Consider the following 26,818-nt stretch of genomic DNA (forward strand, 5'->3'; position numbering starts at 1 on the left):
TAACCACTTATGCTTATTTCACTAACATGCCTAGTATTATTGAACAGACAAAGCAAGCTATAAAAAGGAGGCAATGATGTTTCATCTTATGTGATCTTTGGGCAATAACTGATGAAATAAGAGGCAGATATAAAAATCTGAATGACGATCCAATCGGTGTAACTATCAAGAATTCTGCGGCACAGAATAGAGAATTAGAAAGATTAATGGGACAATTATCCTCTCTTGGCTACTCCACTATTTGAATCATGACAAGGAGAAACTATAATGGCAAAAATATTATAATTAAGACAGGTACTCTTACTAATTTAGATACATGCATTTTAATACAAAGAGTTTTCATTGTACACTTTGTGTATTAGTTAAATAATAATGAAACAAATTGGGAAAAATAGGCAATTGCATTCATTTCTTACATACTAATTTTTGAAACATACATCAAAGAAACCCCTACATAAAAGATATATTCATAATATTAAAATACTATCATTTTATTATAAAAATATATAAACAGATGCTGATATTTTGTTCCAAACAGAAAAAAGAGCATTACTGAAATTTCAAACTACTTACAATAACTCGGAGGTCTTTATGATTTCAATTTTATAACCTCACACCTTTAGTAATATTTTACCTAATTAATTTTGATCAGAATAAACGAATGGATTCCCCTGATAAGAATAAGAAAAAAAAAAAAACCAGAGGAACTAATCCTGACTGTGTGAAAATAAGCAGAGGGAACTCTGGAGGTTTTATGTACCCGTCGAGGTTACACAATCCTGGCGGACGTTTGGCCTAAGTACTTCGGAATTCCTACCCAGGTCCAAGTTCTACTCCAGCTTCCTGACAGCGCAGACCCTGGGACACAGTAGAGATGCCTGAAGCATCTTGGTCCTGCCACCCATGTGAAAAACTTGGGTTGCATGCTTTCTCTTAGTTCCGTTCTGAGGGTCTGGCTCCAGCTATTGTGGGCACATGTTGAGAGTGATAAAGTACCATCACACTCTTCCATCGTTCACATCATATGTTTCCATATTCTTAAAATTCTGCTAGTGACGTTAATGTTCAGCATCACCCAGTGTGGAAACGTCCTGATTCATTTGTTACCTCTTCTTATAAGCCAAGTATGGTGTTGACATTAAGAAATTCACAGTAATACACAAGACATTATTTTTCTGTTTTGTCATCTAACTCAAAATGCAGTGGAGCAAAAATTACGACTAAAGAAAGGCCAGGGTGCTAATTTCAACACAGAGGACAAAATGTCTTGGCCAGACATAGGGACAAAAAACAATAACTTAAGCAAAATAAACAGTGTTAAAAGGAATTGAAAAGTCTAAAAAGACCTTTATAGCTTGGAGGAATGGATGACTACAGAAGGCTGTTTGAAAAGCAGGTCTGGATGACTGAATTAAGTCTAAACGAGATAAACATCAAAGGAAAGTTATAAAAGGCTTTAAAAGAACAGATTTAGAGCAAGTTTGAAACTGGAAGAAATAATACTAAGGTTGTCTTATGGTATTTATAATCAATGACAATATATGACTTCTCAGTTAAGTAGCTCCCAGAAGAATCTCCCCCACCCCCAAGAAATATGTTTGAAATTTGGAAAAATTGAATTGATTTTCTCCCCAAAATATAAATTCAGCAGAATAAATATTCTAGTCAGTAGCTCTCGTCCATCCTGTAAGACACAGTTTAGACTACAAGAGGAGCAAGTGAATGTGAGCATACACATGATGAACTGCTAAAGATGGAGGCACTCTAAGAAATTTTGAATGTATTATGAATATATTAGGGTACTTGCGAAAGTTCACTGAAATGCAATTAAAAGAAACATTGCTTTGATACAAAAATTTTGAAATGTATGCATATTTCTAATAATATGCATTTCCCACTAAAGTTGTAAAGACTTTTTCTGCATTGCTTGAAAGCTGTAAGCAGTTGAGTGGCTAAGATACAAATTCCAAAAATAAATGAAGCACACAGATAGGAGGTGGCACAGATGCAGGCAGCAGACAAAGTGGAAAGAGCTGAGTAAACCATGGTCTAAAACCTGGCAGTTCCTGCAAATTCAGACTTATTCATGGCAGGAAGTCAGTTTCGATTTTTAAAACCACATTCCCTCTTCAACTAAAAAAAAAAGTTAAACAATAAGTGAAGAATTGCACCTAAAATAAGCCAGACTAGAGACCATCAAAATGAGTGTGGAATCAGAAGTTTGCCTTCAGGACAGTTGTGTTTATTGCAAGGCAAACTACAAGGTAGAGTAATACTGTTCCTATAAAAAGCTGGATTCTTTGGTGTCAGTCTGTGGGTTTGACTCTATGGTATCTGTTCAACTTAAAATCACGCTAAAAGAGCCCATTAACTTTAAAATACTGTGAAAGACCCTTAGCAGAACATTCCTCATGTAAACATGATAAGAAAAAGCCAGGAACCCTACTCCTCCTTTTATATAACACAGGGAGTTTATCAGTAGGGACCCAAAACAATAGAGCACATTACAACAAGCATCAATGACTAAATGCTTTGAAAATATTATCAATGAATAAAATTTATTAATAAGTAAATAAAAATATAAATAAATCAATAAATATCATTTACACCAATAAATTTACAAAGCGTTATTCACTGATTAAAAGAAGGGAAAAAAAAAAGAACTTTGAAGGGAAAAAAACAGAATTTCTTTTATTCTTTTTAAAAGATTTATGATTTTTATTGGAAAGGCAGATATACAGAGAGGAGGAGAGACAGAGAGGAAGATCTTCTTTCCGGTGCTTCACTCCATAAGCAGCTGCGATGGGCAGAGCTGAACCATCTGAAGCCAGGATCCCAGAGCTACTTCTGGGTGTCCCATGTAGGTGCAGGGTCCCAAGGCTTTGGGCCATCCTCGACTGCTTTCCCAGGTTGCAAGCAGGGAGGTGGAAGAGAAGCAGGGCTGCTGGGATTCGAACCGGTGACCCTATGGGATCCCAGGGCATTCAAGGCCAGGACTTCAGCTGCTAGGCTATCCTGCTGGGCCCCAGAACAGCATTTCTTCTGGACAAGTGCACAATTATTTCAAAAAGCACAATGTCTGATATGCCAGATACCAAGACACAGAATATGTTTAATAAGAAGTGAGGAAAGCAGGATACGCTATGTTGAAACAGTAACTGTCATATAGCCTATTATACTTTTCTGTGATACAGACTCACAGAAAAAACAGTGTAGAAGAATGAAAAGGTTAGCGAGCAATTCTGTCTAGAAGAATTCATGGGGACTGCAACATTTGCACTGGATGAAGTTGAACCTATTTAGGAACAAATACAAGTTCAGTAAACAGGAAGTTTAGAGGTGTATAAAAGCATGATGGTAAAATGGATCTGCATGCTTATGCTGGGGAGTGTGACAAATGGAAGGAAGTGACTGCAAGTGATGCCCGAGAAGCTGACAGGAAGTAAAGCCATATGCAGCTCAGCTTTGTGTTGTCAACAAGGAACCCTTTAATTTTCCTAAGGGGCAAGCAGCATCGTATCTATGAGGGACCTTTAAAATGCCCAGGTGGGGTCCAGCATGGTAGCCTAGAGGTTAACAGTTCTCGCCTTGCATGCACTGGGATCTCTTATGGGCGCTGGTTCCCGGCAGCCCTGCTTCCCATCCAGCTCCCTGCTTGTGGCCTGGGAAAGCAGTGGAGGATGGCCGAAAGCCTCGGGACCCTGCACCCATGTGGGAGACCCAGAAGAGACTGCGGGCTCCTGGCTTCAGATTGGCTCAGTGCCGGCCACTGGGGGAGTGAATCACAAACAGAAGATCTTCTCTGTCTCTCCTCCTGACTTTGCAAAAATAAATAAACAAATAAATCTTTTTTTTTTTTAAAGTGCAATGGAAAATTCAATCAGAAGACATCTGTAATATGTATTTTTTTTTTCCCTCAACATTTTGGAGTACTCTCACATTTCAGAAAGCTTGTGTGTGTGTGTGTGTGTGTGTGTGTGTGTGTGTGTGTGTCAACAAATAAGAAGGGTAGTCATGACACAACAATGAAAGCCTGAGCTAAAGGACAATGTAAGCAGAGACAGATCTGAAAGACATTCTTCAGGGTATTCTAGAGAACTAAACAGAAGGTTAAAGAGTAGGGGAAGGAGCAGTCAGACTATGCATACTATTCCGGTGAAGGATCTGCAAAGTTCCAGAATTAGCTCCATTCCCGCCAAAAAACCCAAAAGACAAAAAGGCTGACTGGTGGCTCTGCACTTGTGCTGAAAAACTGCATTCTATGCTACAAACGCACACAGGTATTTTCTGAACGTCAAACTTTTTAAAAGGTAACTTAAACAGCTGGAAAATCAAGGAATCAGTGCCTTTTAGATTTGAAACCAAGAAAAGAAAAAACAAAGACAATAACCGAAAACAATCCTTGGAAAGACCAATAATGACTTCGATTTTTATTATTATTGCTACAACTGGTATTAATGTCTATAGATAAGGTTTGTTACCATTGTAACTGGCCAATTCAAGATTTGTTTACATGTTCTTCAGAAATTTTGCTTCAACACTACTTATCATTACTAGCTGAACGAGTTACACAATTAAGGTAAAATATTAGCAAGGACACTAAAAAAAATTTAGACAAGTGTAATTAAATCACTGCAACTCACTTTCATAGTGAAACAAGATTTAATTGACAAAATACTGATATTTTAATTTTCTATTTTAATAAGGTGAACACAGTTAATGAATTTTATAAATGCATATTTAAGAGCTTAGTGACGCTGGCCACCCTCACCTCCCTGACATGCTCACTCCCTCTTAACTGCTTTAGTTTCTGTTTTAGTGTTTATAAAGACATACTTCTTTAATTCACTAAAAGCTGTTATCGAACTTACTGTGAACAAAAACAAACAGGCAGAGCCTGTGTTCCAATGAAACCATCTGCTCGTACTGTGCACACGTGGGCACACAGGCACCCATTTGTGTGGCAAATAGAACACAAACATGCACACACTGATAACGCAGGTACTTACAAAACTGTAGGGGCAATTATTTTCAATGCTTTTCTACAATGTTTTATAGGGGCAATTATTTTCAATGTTTTTCTACAATGTTTCATAATTCTAAAATCCAGACTTGAAAACTTAGTCTTCTGAGATTGTTGAAAACTCAATTTTTAGAAAGATTCCAAATTAACGAAGCCGTACTGTTTACAACTTTAGCAAATTTATGTGCACATCCACGTGTTGTGGTGGACATGGCAACGTATCTGACTAAGGAGCTACAACAGACTTGCCGGGAGATGCTCTTTGTGCACGCGTGTACTTTTTTCTCTCTCAGACCTATTAAGGACATGAGACGTGGAGCTCTACTGACTGCAAATATTTAAATAGGAAATTTAAGGCATTTATTTAAATTGAGAAACACAGTTTTGATTTTTTTTTTAAGATTTGTTTATTTATTGGAAAGTCAGATATACAGAGAGGAGGAGAGACAGAGAGGAAGATCTTCCATCCGATGATTCACTCCCCAAGTGAGCGCAACGGCCGATGCCATGCCAATCCGAAGCCAGGAGCCAGGAACTTCTTCCAGGTCTCCCACACGGGTGCAGGGTCCCAAGGCTTTGGGCCGTCCTCCACTGCTTTCCCAGGCCACAAGCAGGGAGCTAGATGGGAAGTGGAGCTGCAGGGATTAGAACCGCTGCCCATATGGGATCCCGGGTGCGTTCAAGGCGAGGACTTTAGCCGCTAGGCCACGCCGCCGTGCCCTTGATTTTTGAAAGTCAGAAATTAGTGGTACTGTTTTACACAACATCCTTTGCAGGATTTATAATGAAAGCAATATTGTTCAGCTTAATTGCAACTTCAAAGTAATTTAATAATATGAAAATCCCTGGGCCCGGCGTCCTAGCCCAGTGGCTAGTCTTCGAGCGCTGATTCTAATCCAGGCAGCCGTGCTTCCCATCCAGCTCCATGCCTGTGGCCTGGCAAAGTTGTAGAGGACAGTCCAAAGTCTTGGGGCCCTGCACCCAATGAGAGACCTCGAAGAAGCTCCTGACTCCTGGCTTCGGATCGGCACAGGACCAGCCATTGTGGCTTCTTAAGGAGTGAATCATCGGAAGGAAGATTTTCCTCTCTGTCTCTCCTCCTCTCTGTGTATCTGACTTTCCAAAAAAAAATAATAATCTTTAAAAACAACAAAAATGTGCAATTCCCCCATGGAATTGTCACATTTAGAAGAAGGAAAAATCTGTTTTTAAATGGAAATGACTGACAAATAGTTTTTTAATTGCAAACTGTTTAGAAGCAAACTTAACTGTAGCTATGGCCCACAATATCTGAAATGTCATTTTAATGATTTAATTAAATACACTGTTTTCTCTCAGACATGTTTTAAAAGCCTCTAGACACCTTACTTTTTGCAGATATTGTCCTTTTTTATAAATCTGCTTCTCTTACGAATTTTTTCATAGTCCAGTTTGAAATCTCTTACAGCCACAAATAACTTCTTTAACACAATAGTATATTACAATAAAATATAAACAGGCAATTATGTTTCCTACATACATTTTTTACGGTGATCCAATTGTGTTACTGGATGAACAACAAAAAAGAATAATAAAATTGTATTACAAAGATCTTTATTAACACTATTAGCTATAAAACACTACCACTTTAAAAAACACACTGGGCCAACTTAGAAAAATATTTTGGCAAATTATTGATGTTCAAACTTGCTCTTTTTTTGGTTTCCACCTTAATTTCATATTCTACTGAAATAACATTTTTCACTGATAAATACAAAGACTCAATTATGATGTGCATATACTTTTTGTTATTGATTGCTATTAAGGTTGGGGTTGCCCACCACTTGAGATGGTTTTATGTAATTCACTGAAAACAACGGGAAGCACCGCAGCCGGCAGGTGGATTTCTGCCTGAGCAGCCCAGAGAGGGACCATCGGGAAAGCTGAGGACAGTCTTCCCTTCAAGGACCCAAACACACAGGTTAAAAGAGAACACATCCAAATATATATATATGAAAGTGCCTGAAAATGTCATCTCCAAAAATAGCTCCAAATAACCTAACAGATACTTTTCAGTACTATAGCAGGCAGTTTTGCATATAGCAGAAGTCTCAAGTGCCCAATATAAAAGGTGAATGCCCTCACTAAGTCCATTTGTGAATTCGTGACTGAGTCACAGCAGCAATGAATAAGCACAAAATAAGGAAAATAAGAGATTTCACCATTACACATCATCCGAAAGTTCCACTTCTCTTGGGCTAAGCTGTAACTGTGGAATCAATTGTTATCCTCCATCACTCTATACCAACTTCCTTCCCGGTCCCTAAGTTCATTCCAAGTGCAAAAGCCTCAATTAAACACTAACATTAGCAAGCTACCTTTGGTTAAAAATTTTTAAACTACACAAGAAAGAATCTATTTTGAAATAATTTTTAAATTATTTATGTGCAAATATGTATAATTTTTAAACATATTATTAATCAAAAGAAAATTATCAACTAAATGAGCTATGTGATTAAATTATATGAATTATTACATTTTCACCGTAATCACTATAATATACTTTTGTATTAAAAATAATTTAGTCTGCAGAATGAAATTCTTCTTTTAAACAGTGTGTAAAAATGTACAACTTATGGGCCTAACTCAGCGGCTGAGGTCCTTGATTGCATGTGCCAGGATCCCATGTGGGCACTGGTTTGTGTCCTGGATGTTCCACTTTCCTTCCAGTTCTCTGTTTGTGACCTGGTTGGGCAGTGGAGCATGGCCCAAGGCCTTGAGACCCTCACCCTTGTGGGGGACCCAGGGGAGGCTCCTGGCTCTTGGCTTTGGATCAGCTCAGCTCCGGTCATTGCAGCCACTTTGGGAGTGAGCCAGCAGATGGAGGATCTTTCTATCTCCTTCTTCCTGTGGATCTGACTTTCCAACAACAATAACAACATAAATCCATACATACATGCATGCATAAATAAATAAATCTTTAAAAAATATATACATTTTACACAAGTAAAGATCTAAACTATCAATATTCTGATTTTAATTTAAATTCCCTAATCAATATATTTAATAATTTTAAGGTCATGAAGTAAGAAAAATTTAATGTTGCTTTTACAGCAATACATAGCAAAAATTCTCTGTTTTTTTAAAGAATTATTTATTTTTATAGGAAAGGCAGATACACAGAGAGGAGGAGAGACAGAGAGGAAGATCTTCTGTCCAATGATTCACGCCCCAAGTGAACAATGCCCAGTGCTATGTCAATCTGAAGCCAGGAGCCAGGAGCTTCCTCCAGATCTCCCACAAGGGTGCAGGGTTCCAAAGATTTGGACCATCCTCGACTGCATTCCCAGGCCACAGGCATGGAGCTGGATGGGAAGCAGGGCCGCCGGGATGAGAACCAGTGCCCATATGGGATCCCAGTACGTTCAAGCCAAGGACTTTAACCATTAGGCTATCTTGGTGGGCCCAAAATTCTCTATTTTTGTATTCAGAAGAACAGTAGTCTATATTCTTTCAAGTATTTAAATCAGTATCATCTGTTAAATGTAAATACTATGTATACTGTAACAAAACATTCAGGATGTAAAACAAACTAACAAAAAAACCCAAAACAACAACCAGAATACAACAGTAAAATGCTCTGATTAACATAAGCTTAAGTTGTTGTAAGCTGAACTTCAATTACTTGAAAGAATTTTAAAATTACATGAATGGGAAAATCTACAAATGGCCACCAAAAAAATGGCCATAAAAATGCTGTGAAGGACATGTTAGTCAACTCAAGAATTACAGATATTCAACCTTTTGGTCCTAAAAATTGTACTTTTACACACACCATAGATTATAAATATGAAGCAGACGCATCCTGTAAATTAGAGAAGCCTGAATTCTACCAGAGTGTACAGGAAGATAAACAGATCAAGGTATATGTGGGATCACTTACTGAGAACCATGTGAGAATACTGACACTGTAAGCAAGCTACATGTCAACAGGGTCATTTCTATTGGGAATACTAGAAAATGATGGACTTAAGAATTACTCAATTAATATATTCAAGTTATACAAATGTGCAGTTGCTAATTTCTAGAGGAAAAAGTTGATCATGGAATCAACTCAATATAAGAAATCCAAATTTGTGAATTGGGAATTTTTTTTCAATCAGTGAGAATCTATCTAGCTCTAAGACTTCTGTATAACAGAACAGACTCATAAATAAAAAACACATTTCATACATTTTTACTTGTGTTGATATTAAAATTACCTGCATAATCTTTTTAAGAAAGTAGTTTTAATGATCACATACTTAGCCGGTTATCTTTGGCTAGACTTAGTGCAACTTGAACTACTCAACTAAGTACAGATAACATTTCAGACATAGATAATGGCACAAATTATATTTCCATACAGAAGAGCATGGGAGAATAAAGTAGTCCTTCAGCAGGTAAAATTCAGTATTTCAATCTAAATCAAATGTCTCATGGATTATATTTCTTGCAGCAGAGTTTATATTTAATTCATTCTGTTAATTAGGTACAGGGCAGACATAGATTAAAAGTGAACATTCTACATGGAGGGTAAATGTGTATCCAAAAGAAAATAAAGAAGTTTCACAAAGAGCCAAAACCGGGCCCAGCGGCTAAAATCCTTGCCTTGAATGCACCCGGGATCCCATATGGCTGCCGGTTCTAATCCCTGCAGCTCCACTTCCCATCCAGCTCCTTGCTTGTGGCCTGGGAAAGCAGTTGAGGATGGCCCAAAGCCTTGGGACCCTGCACCCGTGTGGGAGACCCGGAAGAAGTTCCTGGTTCCTGGCTTCGGATTGGCATAGCATCGGCCGTCGTTCACTTGGGGAGTGAATCATCGGATGGAAGATCTTCCTCTCTGTCTCTCCTCCTCTCTGTATATCTGACTTTCCAATAAATAAATAAATCTTTAAAAAAAAAAAAAGAACCAAAACCCTTGGAAACAGGCCCAAGGGGTACAACCTTAGTCCTCTAGACTAAGTCCACAGTGGTATCACTCGTCCTCCTAGCTTAAATATTAGAAACAGGAAAAATGTCTTTGTTGACTAAAATCTTACTTTTACAATGTTGGTTTGCATTATTACATTAGTATAAAAATAAAGGCTATGATGACCGTCTAGCAGTAACTGGACTACGAATATAAGTTTATCAAGTAGCACAGTTTTAAGGGATAGAGATACAATGCAGTCCACCCACAGGAAAAGTATCAGGATGGTGAAGGTGTAAAATCGTCACAGAAACCAAAGTACTGACTTTGCAAATGAAGTTTCTGGGTAAAGGAGTTAACACTGAATTCAGAAATAACAAGTTTAACAGAAAAAGTTCTAGCAATGGAAGATTTTGGCCCATTTCAGAAAGGGAAGTACTATAAGGGTATACATCAATAAGATTCATCTAATATTTTCATATATAGGAAGAGGGAAAAAAAATCAACTGAGAGGAATGTTGGTGAGATTAATGTATCTAAGCATGTGAAAATCCCATTGCATAGGCCCCTGGAAACAAACATGACATTTATTTGCACAAATATGTAAAAAACATATGAGGGAAAAAAATTAGAAAATATGACATGTATGCAGCAGTTTACATTTTATAATATTTATTACTGTGTATCTCAACTTATTATCTAAAAGTTGTAGAAAAATTAGTAAAACTACTGAGATATAGTAAGTAGCTGATGCTTGATAATATATGGCACAATTATTTTAATAGTAACTAACTGGTATAAATTAAGAATTTGCTTCTTATGTATATAAACATTCAAACTGTACTTATATTCATTTCAACCATAAACACACACTTTTATACTCATTTGTAGTATCTAGGCAAACATACACACATAAAACCTACAGCAAAACAAATTCCAAACCATTTCAAAATTTGAAATGTTTTCTTATGAATAAATATGACCTTTTAACATCAACCTGACTTGCATATGATGGACAACACAAGTAGGAAGAAACAAAGAAGAAAAAGAATAAGGTTTCCAGGTGCCTGTCTTGGCAATACTCCATTCAGCCAATATATTTTTCTCAGGCTTCTTTAGCAAGTTAATTTTTGAGTTTTTTTGTGATCCTGGGTCTAGTTAAGTTGTGGCAACTCTATCTTTAAGAAGTATCTGTAATGTGGAAAATTGTGTTTTGATACCTGAGAAAGACAAACTGGAGACTGACAGTCAAAGTTGACATGCCCTGTGCCTGACCTCACAGTGAAACCAGAGAGGAAGGAGTGGCATAGCTGGAGAGGATAGACGAAGGAACGGAAAGAAAGGCCGCTTGTGTTTATTCTATGCAGTTGTATTGGTCTTCAAATCTCAGTTTAGGAAGGTATGACTAATAATATGATTCCCAGTAAGAAAACAGCAAAATTTTCTTGTTCACCATTAAATATTTTAGTGTCAGGATATCCACAGCTCTGAGGAAAAAAATTTAAATACCACAACAGAATTCCTTATTTTTTACTGAGCTCTTAATTATATCCAAAACTCCAGACTGGAAATTAGAATATTTGATTTTGTTGGAGCCTCTGGAAACTCAACAGTTGTTTTAAATTTAAGCGAAGGTCTTCGTCTACATTGACACTGTATCTTTAGTGTTATATGTAGACTAATGTTTTTAAACGTTGAAAACATTATAGCCCACATCAAAACTGGACACGATACAGACTGTATAGGGATAAAAGCACTGATTTCACTGTTCTGGTAATGGGTCATTCATCACCTACAGTATAGAAAACAATTCAGTCCCACTTTCTGTTTTTATACGGCTCAGAAGCTAAAAGCAGCCTAGGAATTTTCAAATATTTTGGAAAAAAGAAAGAAAAAGTGATTTGTGGATCCTGAGAGTTACATGTTATTCTAATCTCAGTGCAGAAAATGTTATTGCCAAGATCATTCTTTTCAATACCATCTGTGGCTGCTTTCACACAACAAGGTCAAAGTTGAGTAGTTACCACAGAGGCTGAATGGTTATAAAACGTGTGTTATTTCATTTTTCAGCTTATTAGCAGAAAAAGCTTACAAACCACAGCCCTAAACTACACAAAGTTTTCACCTTGGCCAAGTAACTATGGATCTATACTCTTCCTTTAGCTATTAACGGGACAAAAGTGGCACAAAAGAGAAGATGAACATTAAAAACGAAAAGATACAGAAAAGTATCATTTCTCAATTACTGAGGCATAAGATTTCCATCTCATTCCACACCTGAAAACAAAACTGAAAAGTGACAATCTGATGAACAGTTTTTGGTGGATAGAATAAAAAAGAATAAAATTGTTTACAAAAAGCTGACACTGTGAGTTCATATAACTCTATATGTAAAGTGTTAGTTTTTATTAGAAGCTCAGTTAAGATACAGCACTGTTTTAGTAGGTATTAGGTATGAATATAAAATGGCCAAGCCTAGTGCATTGTAGAGATACTTATATGTCAAATTCACAATGATAAAATAATGAAAAACATTCCTATAGCCCCCTTTCACTTTTTAAAGAAATTTATTATATTTTTTTGAAAAGGTACATTTACAGAGAGAAGAAAAGAGAAAGATCTTCCGTCTGTTGGTTCACTCTCCAAGTGGCCACAATGGTGGGAGCTGAGCTGATCCAAAGCCAGGAGCTTCTTCACACAGGTGCAGGATCTCAAGGCTTTGGTCCGTCCTTGACTGCCTTCCCAGGCCACAAGCAGGGAGCTGGATGGGAAATGGAGCAGCTGGGACTAGAACCGGTGCTCAAATGGGATCCTGGTAGATGCAAGGCGAGGACTTTAGCCACTAGGCCTTTGGGTTGGGCCTGTACCATTTCTCTTTTACCCGTATATTTTATCTTTCAGCTTACTCAATATGACATTTGTTCAGTACTGCCTTATTTGTTCATTTTGTTGCTAAGCTCTCCTATTTAACTCTTATGACAATGGCCTGGATCTCTTAATCATATTTTGGTTTTGTTTTACCCTGTTCATAAGTACTTCAAAAATTGCTACTGTCTAGTTCCTCTATAGGAATGGAGAACATTCAGCCTGTGGCCATGTAAGACCCATAAAATCCTTTGGTCTGACCCTGTCAAAGTAACCAGAGGTGTGACGATATTGAATAAACATAAAGCAGGCTAATTTTTAAGTTGATAATTTTGTATGGCCTGCGAAAGATGTTACATATATACAATTTTCATTGACACAAAAGGTTCCCCACACCTAGCATATGTATTTGGAAAAAAAAATCACTGACTCTGCCTTTCTGTACTCATTTGCATAACCTATTTCCATAGGCTAATTCACTCTAACTTGACAACAATGGCCAGGGATGGGCCAGGTCAAACCAAGAGTGCAAATCTTCTAAAGAGTAACTTAATCCACTATGCCACAACTGTGGCCCCATCTATTATTACTTTTTTTTAATTTAAGGAGCTATTGTATGGTATTTAACATCAGTTCTAACACTTCACATTCCTGCCAGAATTACAGTGGATTCAAATTTCATCATATCCTTGTTAAAATTGTTATCTTCTATTTTTTAATAGCAATCATCCAAATGGATGTGAAATTGTAGCTCACTGCAATGGTGATCTGCATTTTGTTAATGCACATGGAAAACCTCTTATTGGCCGTTGGTATATCTTTAATTGGGAAAATACGTTTCAAGCCCTCAGCTCATTCTTGGATTAGGCATTTTTTGTTTCTTTATTGTAATATTCTCTATGAGAATATTTTTAGAAAGTTCATAGAAACTGACAAAAAATGCTCACAATGATGTAAAACAATTTTTATGACATACACTTTCCATTGATTTAGCAAAGAACACCTGCATGGTTAGGTTTTAATACTTCATTAGATAAAGGATTTGAAGACTGTTTCCCTCTATGTTGTAGGCTGCCTTTTAACTCCACTGATACTGTCTTTGGATCAAAAAATTAAAGCATTTTTCATGATGTCCAGCTGAACTTTTTTGCTATTGTCTGTATATTTGAATCACATCCACAAATGATTGCAAAATCCAGTATGAACAATTCTTTTAAGGAGTATTGATTTACTTTTTAAATAAAATTTATTTATTCATAAATTGATAATTTTATGTATTTATCATGTCACTGATAGATGACACATTACATCAGTCAGTCATTCCGTAGTGCCAACATTTTCTCGGCATTTTACAAGAATATAACTTCTTGTTAACTACAGTCATCGTATTGGACAATAGGTCTCTTGGACTGACTCTTTCTATTCTGTGACCAGCACCTACCCAACACCCCCTTACTTGCTCATCTCTCACAGCACGGAGCCTCGAGTAACAACAATCAATCACATCTGCTTTGGGATCCGCACAAGAGTGAGAGCGTGTGCTCAACTGTTATTTCCTCCCTGGCTTCCTTAACACAATGCCCCCACTCCTGTTAAGCCACGTTGTTACAAACAGCAGGATTTCATTTCTAATGACTGAATCGTATTTTATTGTGTGTGCTTTTGTCACATTTTCACTATTTAGATATGTGATGATGGACCCAGAGTCCATCTTACTCTGTGAACAATACTGTAAAAATACAGCAGCCCAGAAACTTTTTTGACACTCTGATTTCAGTTCCATTGGACATACAGTCAGTATTGCTGTTGCTGGATCAAATGCAGTTCTATTTTTAATTTTTTGAGGCATCTTTTTTTTTTTTTAAAGATTTTTTTTTTATTATTTTTTCATTGGAAAGGCAGATATACAGAGAGGAGAGACAGAGAGGAAGATCTTCCGTCCGATGATTCACTCCCCAAGTGAGCGCAACGGGCCGATACTATGCCAATCCGAAGCCAGGAGCCTCTTCCGGGTCTCCCACGCGGGTGCAGGTTCCCAAAGCTTTGGGCTGTCCTCGACTGCTTTCCCAGGCCACAAGCAGGGAGCTGGAAGGGAAGCGGGGCTGCCGGGATTAGAACCGGCGCCCATATGGGATCCCGGGGGTGCAAGGCGAGGACCTTTAACCACTTGCGCCACCGCGCCGGGCCCTTGAGGCATCTTTTGCTTTAAAGACCATTTATTTAAAAGGAAAAGATACACACACACACGCACGCACACACATGCACACATACATGGAGGGATAAAGAGAGAATGTTTCATCTAGTTACTTCCCAAATGACCACAATGGCCAGCCGAGGCTGGACCAGTCTGAAGACAGGATCCAGGAACTTTGGGTAGTGGGGTGTACTTGGGTCATCTGCTGCTGCCTTCCCAGCTACATTAACATATAGCACAATCAGAAGTGGAGTACCTGGGACTTGAACCAATGACCATATGGGATACTGACTGTATAGGTATACTTGATACCCTACAGTGCTGGCTCCGAGGAATCTTCACACTGTTTCCCACAACAGCTCTATCAAATAACACTACCACTAACAGCATGTAATGGTTCCCCTTCTCTCTTTAACAATACTTACTACCCTCTAAAACACACACACATGTGTGTGTGGGAGTATACATATACATATACATATACATATACATATATCAGCAGACAGACGTGGTATGACATTTCATTGAGGTTTCAATTATATTTCTCCCTAATCATCAATGATGCTGAGCATTATTTTTTCACATATTGTTGGTCATTTGAAGATCTTCCTTAGTTTAATATATGTATTATTTTTTAATTAATTTGGAAGGCAGAAAGATACAGACAGAAATTTCTCACCTGCTGGTTCAATCCCAATTGCCCACAACAGCCAGGATTAGGCCAGGCCAGAGTCAGGAGCCAGAAACGGGATCTGGGTCTGCCTTATCAGGATGGCAGGTACCCAAGTACTGGAGATGTCACCTATTGCCTCCCAGAGGGCAAAGTAGCAGGAATCTGGCATTAGGAGTGGCCTAGTGAACTCTAACATGTGATGGAATAATCCCAAATAGTGTGTGAACCAAAAAACACCCGCCCCATAAGTCCACTTTTCAAAAATGTCTATTCATGTCTTTTTCCCATTTTAAAAATCAGCTTGTTTTGTTTTCTTGATAGCAGCTTGAGGTCTTTATGTTGTCTGGATACTAACTCCATATCACACTTCCAGTTTGAAAATACTTTGAGCAATTTTGTAGTCTCTCTCTCTCCACTTGACTGATCCTTCCTTTTGCTACGCAAAATCTTTTAATTTAATTGTATTTGTCTATTTTTGTTTTGTTTACTGTATTTTTAAGTCATAGAGTGAATTCATTATGACACAAATATCATGGAGCCTACCCCATTACATTCTAGTACTTGTTTTCCAAGTCTTTATTTTGCGTTGACTTTGGAATATATCATGAGATAAGGATCTAGTATCATTTTTTCTGCACTGGGATATCCAGTTTTCTTGACAACTGATTGAAAACACTATTCCTTTACAATTCCTAATTCTTGAAATTCTTGCTGAAAATCACCTGATGTAAACACACAGATTTTCATTTCGGCTATGCATTTTGTTCCTGTTTTTAATGTGTCCTGCTTTGTTGTAAAGTATTCTATAAGACAATATGAAGTCAGGTAATTTAGTTTCCTCAACCTTGTTTAATTGCTCCAGATATCCTTGTCAATTCAGACTACTTCATGGCTTCACATTAATCTCAAATTTTTTAAAATAATTTTTGCACAACCAGTGCTGGATGGTGATAAGGACTGTAATGTATCTGTAGATGGCTTTAGTTGGTATGGATATTTTGACATTACTAACACACTGTAAGTATTTCATTTAGTATTTAATCAATAGAAAGTATGTGGTCTACTATGTATTACTGTTGCAAGAGCTCTACATTCATTTAACTGAATTATCACTAGAACACTGGAGTGAAGTTACTGCTTTGATTTTATGAAAAGAAAATGGAAGTACACCATGGCGAGGAAACTCACAAACACTGCAGAACACAGAAATTTGTGTAAATTCTGCCTTAAGAATTTGAATGTAAGTATTGTACAGATATAAATGAAACAATGACAGAAGAAGCACAGGAAAACTTACTTATTCAGCTAACAAGAAGTAAATAGTAGCATTCATATACAAGACCCCTTATCTGAGGACCAGCTATTTGGGCACCTAAAACCATTACAGAATTATCTTGATTTAATACCTTCTCAAACTCAGAACTATTCACATAGCTAAACATTTTACATGTTAACAGTAAAGACTTCAAATAATCATATTTTTCAAAGATATCCCACTACTAAATGTGTATATATTAAATACTCACCACAGTGAATCATTTTTATTATTGCCTCTTCTCTATTATTGCTATTCAGTACAAGTCTACAGTTTCATCAACTTCCAGTTAAGGTCCCTTGTCATTTTAATTAGGAATTCTCACATTTTCCACAAACAAGAAAAGTTACATAAAGAAGCATGGCTCTCAGAGTTAGAAACTCCTAGGAGATCACTGCTGGGAAACAGAGTGTCCTAATGAAAGGATATAGCCACACAGTGGACCTCACAGGCATGCACCAGAAGGGTCCATGCATGTCAACACCTTTTCAAAGTTCAGTTATTGGCATTGACTGGGGTAAAAATGATTAAACAAAAAGCATCTGTGAAATACCTTATTGGACTTTGTGGAAGCAATGTCTTTATGCCCTTTTTGCAGTACACATTCCTCCAGAAGAACAAATTCTACTGTGGTCAATACATACATTATAGGAAAACAAATAAAGTAAATAGAGAGATAAACCATACCTTCTATCAATAACTCTTGTCCATGACTGCCAAGAAGTGTACGAGATAGGAATGGGGCAAAGTCTACAAAAATTTCACGAAGAAGAGGAGCAACTTTTTCTAAAGCTCTTTCAAGTTTTGCGGTGATGCTGTTGAAATTAAGACATAAAAACTAATAAATACAATTCAGTATCAAATGCCAAATATACTTTACTTAGAAGTAAAATGTTCAAAAACATAAACTCATCATTCTAGCCACTGGACTAGTTACAAATCACATACTAATCCGCAATATGTCATTAATACTTAAAACTAAATTCTGATAGCTCATTTATTATCTTAAATGATTAAACAGGGATTATGGAATAATCTATTATGCCATCCCTCCTAAATTGGAAACAGCAAGTTTTGGATCTTGAAGCACTCAAAAACTCACCATGAATACTTTCAATTGCTTTGTCTCCTTTCTTGTGCATCAACAGTTTCAGAAATAGGGGAAGTGAGTTTAGTCACTCCCACAACATTTAACAGGGAGTTAAATTTAGGGAGGAGAAACTTCCCACAATAAAAAACGACTCCAGTGAAGTTTCGCAGACTTGTTGAGGATACAAGTTTCAATACTCCCCACTACTGTATTGTTTGTGCAGCAAGCACCTACTTTAAGACAGTGGCTCTCAAATGTTACTATGGATCTGAATCACCTGGAGGGCCATTCAGCAGATCTGCATGCACTGTGAGAACTGGCAGTTCTAACAAACTTTCAGGAGGTGCTGTTTAGAAATCACAACTACAGATTTAATGAGAGTGTTTTTATCACTACTAAGTATTTGTTACAAAACTAGCAAACAAAAAGGCTCCCCGAATCCTGGCATACTAATAATCAGAATGAGTTAATTCCAACTTAGAAAATGAACACAACTAGAGGTTCCTTTTTAGATCTATTTCATTAATCCCTTTTAATCTCTGCAATCATGTCCTAAAGCTCTTTCCAGATAAGCTAACTTCCCTTCAATTAAAAAATGGCAGTGAGAATGAAAGGAGTTAGTCCATGATGAAAAATCTAAATATAATCACTATTAACAGTTTCTACTGTGAATTATGATTGAAAAAAGAATCTTTAATTTCATCTAAAATTAATAAATGAGAAATCACTTTAGGAAAACTAAAGATTCACAGACACTCACATCTTAGGCAGCCCACTGCTTTTAATGCCCCAATATATAACTAAAGTCAAGAATAACTTTTCCTCAATTTAACACATACTATCTGTGAGGTTTAGTGGCAAAAGTCACTGTTTGTGGTCACAAGTCAAATATCAGCTAGAAATTTCAGCTAATTTGAGACATTGATTACTCCTGTATGTGTGTGAGTATAAAAGCAAACGACGATTTTTTAAATTGAAAGTATTGAATAAAAACAGGCAGTAAGTCTGTTTTTTTTTCCTCAGTGAGTCTCGATAACAAATTTTTTGCACTTTTATTCTTGAAAAACTTAATGAAACATAAAATGTCATACATACTTTGCAAATGATGATATCAAGTTTCTGATAAAGGAAAAACAATGTAACTTTTAACTCATCAGACTAAAGATTTTTAAATTACCACATTATATTGCCAAATTTCTCAAGTAAGCAGTAACAAAATAATTGAAAGCATTTATTTTATGCAATGAGAAAAATAACATTTTTGGTTGTTGATATTTAGTTATCATATACTATACACAAAAGAACGGTGAACCATTCCCAGACTCCATAGAATTTTACCATAAATTATATGTATATGAAGGGTAAACCATATAACAATGTATAAAGTAGCTGATCATAATTTTCACATCATTTAAATACTATTTAAATACTAGTGAAAAAGATTAATAACAAAAGAGAGAGACATAGTGGGTATATATTTTTATTTTGTGAATTTCACTTTTCATCTTAGAGAAACATTCAATGTGAAACTCCTTTTCTACAATTCCATGGCATGAGACAATTATTACAACACAGAAAAAGTTCATTGAAATCCATTTCATATCAAGCTAATGAATATATATTATTTTCCCCCATATTGATGTTTCCCTTTAAGAAAAAAAATGTATATGCCGACATTTGAAGTAAATATAATAAAGCTTCTAAAATTATGTTTCAATGTAACAAATGAAGAAAGTACATAGATATAAAATTATGACTGTCATAACAGCAAAGAATATTAATCTGTTAATAAGAGAGAACAAGACCTTTATTCACCTTTACGTTTAGATTGTGCATTTTTTCTGAATAATTTCCGGTGCTTCATGTTGCCCTTATTAATAGCTTTGATTGTGAAAACAATGGTCTTATCCACTTCCCTGCACCTCTTGACCCTCTGTGCCCTAATTAACTAAGTAAAGATTATCAAAATGAATTTTTTAAAAATCTGTGATTATTCAGAAAAAAACTACATCATCTGTTTATAAGATCCCAGGATGTTTTACTTCAACTACATATTTTCTGGTATTTATCTCTGAAATATTTTGGCGCCTTGACCGCATAGATAACTGTTGTTTCACAGTGAAAAATAAATAAAAAACACTATATTGAAATCAAAGAAATTCACGGTCTTAAATCCTATAAAGTTAAGGGACTGTTTCTTATTAAACTGAAATAAAATGAATATATAATAAGCTGGAGAAAAGGAATGATTCTTCAGCAAATTACTTCCTGAGAAATGTTAACACGCTTTCCTTACTTTAGGGAAATGGCTATTTCTTTAAGGTTTCTTATGACAGGAAAATTCATTTCTCAAAAAAATTCACCTTAATCATTTTTTAAAAGTTTATTTTTTTATTGTAAAGTAAGATTTATAGAGAGAGGGAGAGACAGAGAGCAAGATCAACATTCACTGGTTTGCTCCCCAAGTGGCAGTAATGGCCGGAGCTGAGCTGATCCAAAGGAGCTTCCTCCAGATTTCCCAAGGGTGCAGGGTCCCAAGGTCTTGGTCCATTCTCTACTCTTTCCCAGGACACAAGCAGGGAGCTGGATGGGATGTAGAGCAGCTGAGCCTAGAACTGGTGCCCATATGGGATCCTGGCATGTGCAAGGCGAGGATTTAGCCACTGAGCCATTGCGCTAAAGGTTCACATTAGTCATTTTTAACACAAGAAGTAATACACAGATGCACAAGGTGAAAAACCTGCCTCTACATTCTTAAATAAGATTTACAATCTCCTAGTCTATTACCTTCCTCATACTTGGAAAAATCTTAGACCCTGGGATATAAAACTTAACAGCGTCAGTTAAAATGCATTTGATATCAAGTCATTTATTCCACTGTCGCCACTTAATTCTGTTTTCACCCTCTTTAGCTACCCTTATTAGGCTTAGAGTAGTTGAACGGTAACTATTGCAACTTAACTATTCTAACACAATTACAAAATCTAGGAAAATAAAACACTAAAAATAGCAATATAGATGAAAATCTAAAACTCCAATCTCTATAGCAAAACATTATGACTTGAAACATAGAGCTTATTATAATGGTTCAAAATCATCACAGTTTTATATTGGCTTTTATTTGCAGTAAGGCCAGGAGCTCCAAATTTAATCCAGTTCTCCTAAGTGGGCAGTAAGAACCAAAGCAATTAAGTCATCTGTTGCACCTCAGGGTGAATGTGAGCAGAAAGCTGGACCTGAGGTAGTTGGAACATGAACCCTGATAGGACAGGCAGGGGGTCCCAAAGTGTGAAGAAAACAGGCCCCCAGCTTTATTCACTATTGGTTTCAACCTTTTTTATTTTGCTAGGCCCTTTGTATAATGTCCCAATTCCAATAAACTTTAACAATTTAGTTGTACAACTTAAATGATCAAGTATATTGTTCAGTTCTTGTAAAACAATGGGTAGCTATAATAAAATCTAGGAATGAAAAATATAATGTGCTCTTAAGTAATACACTTGAATGACATAGCTCAGATATAAAATAAATGAGTGTGTTAATGAATTCAAGACTGCCCCAGTGTAAATTTGCGAAGGTGGGCACAGATAAAAGAATTGGTGTGCTTAAGTAAATAAGGATGAAATGACAAGACTTGGAAAGTATTAATGATAGAAAAACTATATATCATAAAGCTAAATTTTTATTCAGCTATATGACAAAAAATTGAAAAGTACTGAATAAACATTTTGTCTTATTTACAAAAGAAAACCTTTGATGTCATATAACATACCAGGTAACTAATACATAAATTACACCCAAAATCTCATAGCCTTTAAAACAGTGACCCATTGATAGTATTTTTAAACTGTAACTTTCTAGGGCTTCAATAATACTGAAAACATGCTTGTTAATTTTATTTCCTCATGGTTTTATAACCTTACAACGATGCCTTGGAGACAGGCATTTGGCACAGCATTTAAAACACGCCTTAGGACATCCTGTTCCAGGATCAGATCTCCTGGGTTCAACTCCTTGCTTCTAACCTAGCTGCCTCATAATGCATACTCTGGGAGACAGCAGCTGATAATTCAGGTGCCTGCATCAATACTACTCATGCTGGAGACACAGGCTGAACTCTAGGCTCCTGGTTTCAGCATGACCCAGTCCTGATCGTCAAAGGTATCTAAGGGAATGGACCAGAAGATGCAAGCTGTCTGTCTCTCCACCTATCAAGTAAAATGAAAACAAATAAATGAAAACTTTTTTTAAAGTTTGACATTTTCTCCTCATCCCATATAAACAGAATCACATATATTTGTAACAAGTTAAGAGAATAAATAAAGGGAGGGAAAATGACACAGTGTTAAACTGGTTTCATGGAATAACTATATCCCTATATGGGTTTGAGCCCCAGAAACTCCATTTCTGATCCAGTTACCATTATTGCACACTATGAAAGGCAACAGATGGTGGTGGTGCTGGTATTCAGGTCCTGTGCATCCATTTGGGAGATCCAGACCACGTGCCAGGCTCCTGGCTTCTTCCTGGTGCAGCCCTGGCTGTTGCGGGCCTATGGGCAAGAGATTCTCCACATTCAAGTGTGAAGGCAGCACCTGACTAGACCCAAGTTTGACTAGAACCACAGAAACAAACCCATGCCCTTAAATTAGAGGTTTCAAGCACCATGTAAAAAATAATGGCACTACTATTGCAGAAGGGTTTACATATAGTACAACATTTTAAAAAGCCTAAAAATCCAGGTGGAACATAAATAACAGGAGAAAAGAATTCTCACAAACTAGTTAAACAAACACACAGGCATGTGTTGTGGTACAACAGATATAGCTACAGTTTACAATACTGGAATCACGTAATGTACACTGGTTTATGTCACAGCTGCTCCATTCCCCTTCCCCCCCTTTTAAGATTTATTTATTTTTGTTGGAAAGGCACATGATTTTTGTGGAGAGAAGAGTCAGAAACCTCTTCAATCTGCTGCTTCACTACCCAAATGGTGGCGGTGATTGGAGCGGAACCAATCTGAAGAAGAAGCCAGGAGCCTCTTCTGCAGATTACAGGGTAAATCTTTGAGCCATTCTCTGCTGCTTTCCCCAGCAGTAGTGGAAATGGAGCAGCCAGGACTTGAACTGGCACGCATAAGGGAACCTGATACTTGCAAAGTGGGGATTTAGCCATTGAGCCAAAGAGCCAGGCACCATGCTGCTCCACTTGATCTAAATCCCTACTAATAACCTGGTAAAGCATCCTAACAGCCCAACTGCCTGGGTACCTGCCACCCATATGGAAAGTTTGGATGAAACTCCTGGCTCTCAGCATCAACCCATGCTTGCTCTGAACACTGTGGCCATTTGGGGGAATAAACCAACAGATGGATGGTTCCCTCTTTGTTTCTCTGTCTCTCTATCTCTCCCCATTTGGGAAGTGAACCAGCAAATGGGAGTTTCCTCTCCCTGGTTTTCTCCCTCACTCTCTCTAACTCTGCCTTCCAAATAGATCTTTTTTTTTTTTTTGTAGTACATCAGCCAAATAAATGCTCTAGTTTTTTTTTTTTTAACCCGTAAAGTGTATTTTACCTTCATTTATGAAACTTTGTTTTGCTACACATAGTTTTTTGAGCTGAACTCTGCCTTTTGGTTTTGGTTTGCATAGTTGTAATAAGAATGATACCTTCTACTTGCTTTATGTAATGAATGGCCTCTTAAAGTTTTTTCTTTTTATTGTTATTATTTTACATGCTACAGTTTTGTAGGCATACGGATTCCCTTCCCTCCCAATCCTCTTCTCACCCTTCATCTTCCTCTCCCCTCATATTATTTCAGTGGTATAGTCCTTTAGTAACAGTTACAAGTTTAACATTCTGCTAGCTAAAGTGTGTCATAGCATTGTAGATATACACAATGGCAGAAAATCTAGTATCATACTGTCAAGGTATATTTAACAGTTGCATTGGGAGTCCTTTTATTTTGGAGTAGAGATGCATACCTCAACGTTTTTGGTCTTCCTGGGCTGTCAGTCTCCATTATACACTTCAACTGTGATAATATATGTATGTACTTGTTTACATATATATCTAATTATTTTGTATTTTTCGTGAAGGTTGACCAGGTATTAAACAGAACATATGATATTCGTCCTTTTGGGACAGGCTTATTTCACTGAACATAATGATCTACAGTTGGAACCATTTTGTTGCAAATGATAGGAATATTCAAAGTATTTTAGCACTTAAAAATGTATCAGTATTTTATATTATCTTACAGAGAATACTATTCCCAAAATGGAAAAACAAATAAAAATAAAACTCAACATACATCATGATCAACACTGTCTTCTTACTTTAAATAAAAAGTCTTATATTTGATGCCAATAATGTACAATAGGAGGTTTCATAAATAATTATGAAATGTGAAAAGGTTTCATCAGAGATGAAGAATAAGAAAAGAATGCTACTGTCATATACTCCAGAAAACCATACCAAAGGTGCTGGCTGGCACATTAAGTCAAGAAAAAACAAATTCAAAGGTATACTTCAATACTATGAACTGCTAAATATAAAAATGAAAATAGGCACGAGATAACTGAATAGTACCTATAACCATTTTAAGGTGTGCAGCAGCCAGTTGTGTATAAACTAAAATTGAAATGTCAATGAAGTAGTCACAGGATGTGGTTAAGAACTTGCATTTTCTAACATATTGTTCACGTAATACCATATCAATTAACTCCATAATGTTGTAAATTGTTGTTGATGCTATGTTGTGGCTTCTCATTGGAGGGGATGATATTCTGCCAGCTCTACTTTCAGACCAGAGATGGTCTCCCCGAGCAACTGTTGAATTTACCTGGACAATAAGATACTGGACTCTATGCATGGTACACCCTTGCAACAATGTGGAGGAATTCATCTTGAGGGGAGGGCATATGGAAGGGTTGTAGGAATCCCAGAGCCTACGAAACTGTCATAAAACGAAACAAACAAACAAACAAACAAAACAGAAAGAAAGAAAAATAAAAAGAAAAAATATTGTAAAAGGAAAATGAAATGCTTACACACACATGAATAAACATGCATTTAGAGACAACCTCTAGATATAAAGGAGCAATACGTGTGTTTGAAGTTTCAGGATATAAAACAGGTCTAGTTCAATTTTCAGCCTTCATGGAGGCAGGGTGTTCTCCAATTACTTCCCAAGTTAATAGAGCACTGGGGAAATTCAGAAACAGCTAAATGCACATAATATATGGAGCAGTTAACTATGAAATTAAGAAAAGAAGAAATGAAATAGCAAGAGCCCTGCCATCACTCAGTTCTTTTGTGGATACCATGTCCAGATTGCTGGAAATAGAGTCAGTTGGTAAGAAGCATATGTAGTCCAAAGAGGACAAGGTGAGTAGAAACTGTAGGACAGAATACTTGATAGCAAATGGCAACAGAAAGAATCAATTCCCAAAATCCAGCCTAATTTTGAGTAGCAATCTAGAGATATGAAGTCATAAAGCTTACAGGCCAGATTTACCACTTATATGGAAACAATAATACGAAGCAGACATAACAAAAATTTCCCTGAGAGAACACACAGGCTGGAAATTGTCTGAATTTTATTGAACCAGATAGGAAAGGTCTCATTAAATACACTGTGCATTCAGGGAAATCCCAGCATGTCTACTCACTCAGAGTGGGAAAATTTGGTCCAAAAACATTGACTAATATACACTTGTCTTCAAAGTTCTTAAAGTCATGCCACTGGTAAAGGAACCCCATTTGAAGAAATTATGCCAGAGTAAATGAATATTCATTGCCAAAAACAGGAATCTAAAACTAAATTTCCCATGTTACACAAATAGTAGCTCAAAATGAAACAGACATAAGAATAAAAAAAAAAAATGAAGCACCACTGTCACCAAATTTGACAGAAAACATGACAAAAATTGGGATGCAGGCAAACTTGAAAGTTCACAGATACGATGCCAGAAGTGTAACACACAAATGGTAAATTTCACATATTACACTATAAAAAACATTTAATAGTTCTGTTTGCCAAAAACTCTGTTGGAAGAACAAAACAAGCCACTATGTGAGAGAATATTTTCCCAAATAAGTCTGAAATAGTACCTGTGCCTAGAATACATTACTTCAGATTCAATAATCCAAAGTAAAAATGTGTTTTAATTAATAAATGGAAAAGAGGTCAGCAGTGTGGCACAGTGGTTAAAACTGCCATTTAGAACCTCATAGCCAACTCAAGATGATCTTTCTCTTGGGCAGCTACTTCAGGAAAACAAACCTACCTCCACATAAACAAATATATATTGAAGCTTTATTCCTAATTAGCAAAAAATTGGGAGAAAAGATAAGTCCTTTAGCAGGTGATTATTTGAAAAGACTGTCATATATCTTTACCATGGAATATAACTTAGAAATAAAAAAATGAACATATTAACAATCCAAACAACAATATGGACAAATTTTAATGTACTGTGTTGAACGAAAGAAATCCAGTATCAAAATGTATCTCTGAAATATCTGAGTCAAATAATCAAACATTTCAAGATAAATAATACTAAAATTGTAAGCTGAATTATACAGAGAAAATAATAAGAAAACTAAGAAAATGATTACAACTATTGGGAGAGTTAATAAAATCTGAAACATTCTACCAAACTTTGCTAATTACACTGACTACACAAGTATACTAAATGCAGAATCAATATTCAAAAACTGTCT

General features: G+C 36.5%; 1 protein-coding gene across 1 annotated transcript in view; it reads right to left on the reverse strand.

The window, feature by feature from the left end:
• Positions 1-26,818, reverse strand: part of NBEA (neurobeachin) — a 483,658-nt gene that overhangs the window by 328,410 nt on the left and 128,430 nt on the right. The window contains exon 30 of the mRNA XM_040991525.1: positions 17,688-17,815. Within this exon, the coding sequence (XP_040847459.1) occupies positions 17,688-17,815 (128 nt within the window). The remainder of the gene's footprint in view (positions 1-17,687; positions 17,816-26,818) is intronic.

Source organism: Ochotona curzoniae, unplaced genomic scaffold (assembly GCF_017591425.1).
Source record: "Ochotona curzoniae isolate NIBS_2020 unplaced genomic scaffold, NIBS_Ocur_1.0 contig_64, whole genome shotgun sequence".
NCBI lineage: Eukaryota > Metazoa > Chordata > Mammalia > Lagomorpha > Ochotonidae > Ochotona > Ochotona curzoniae.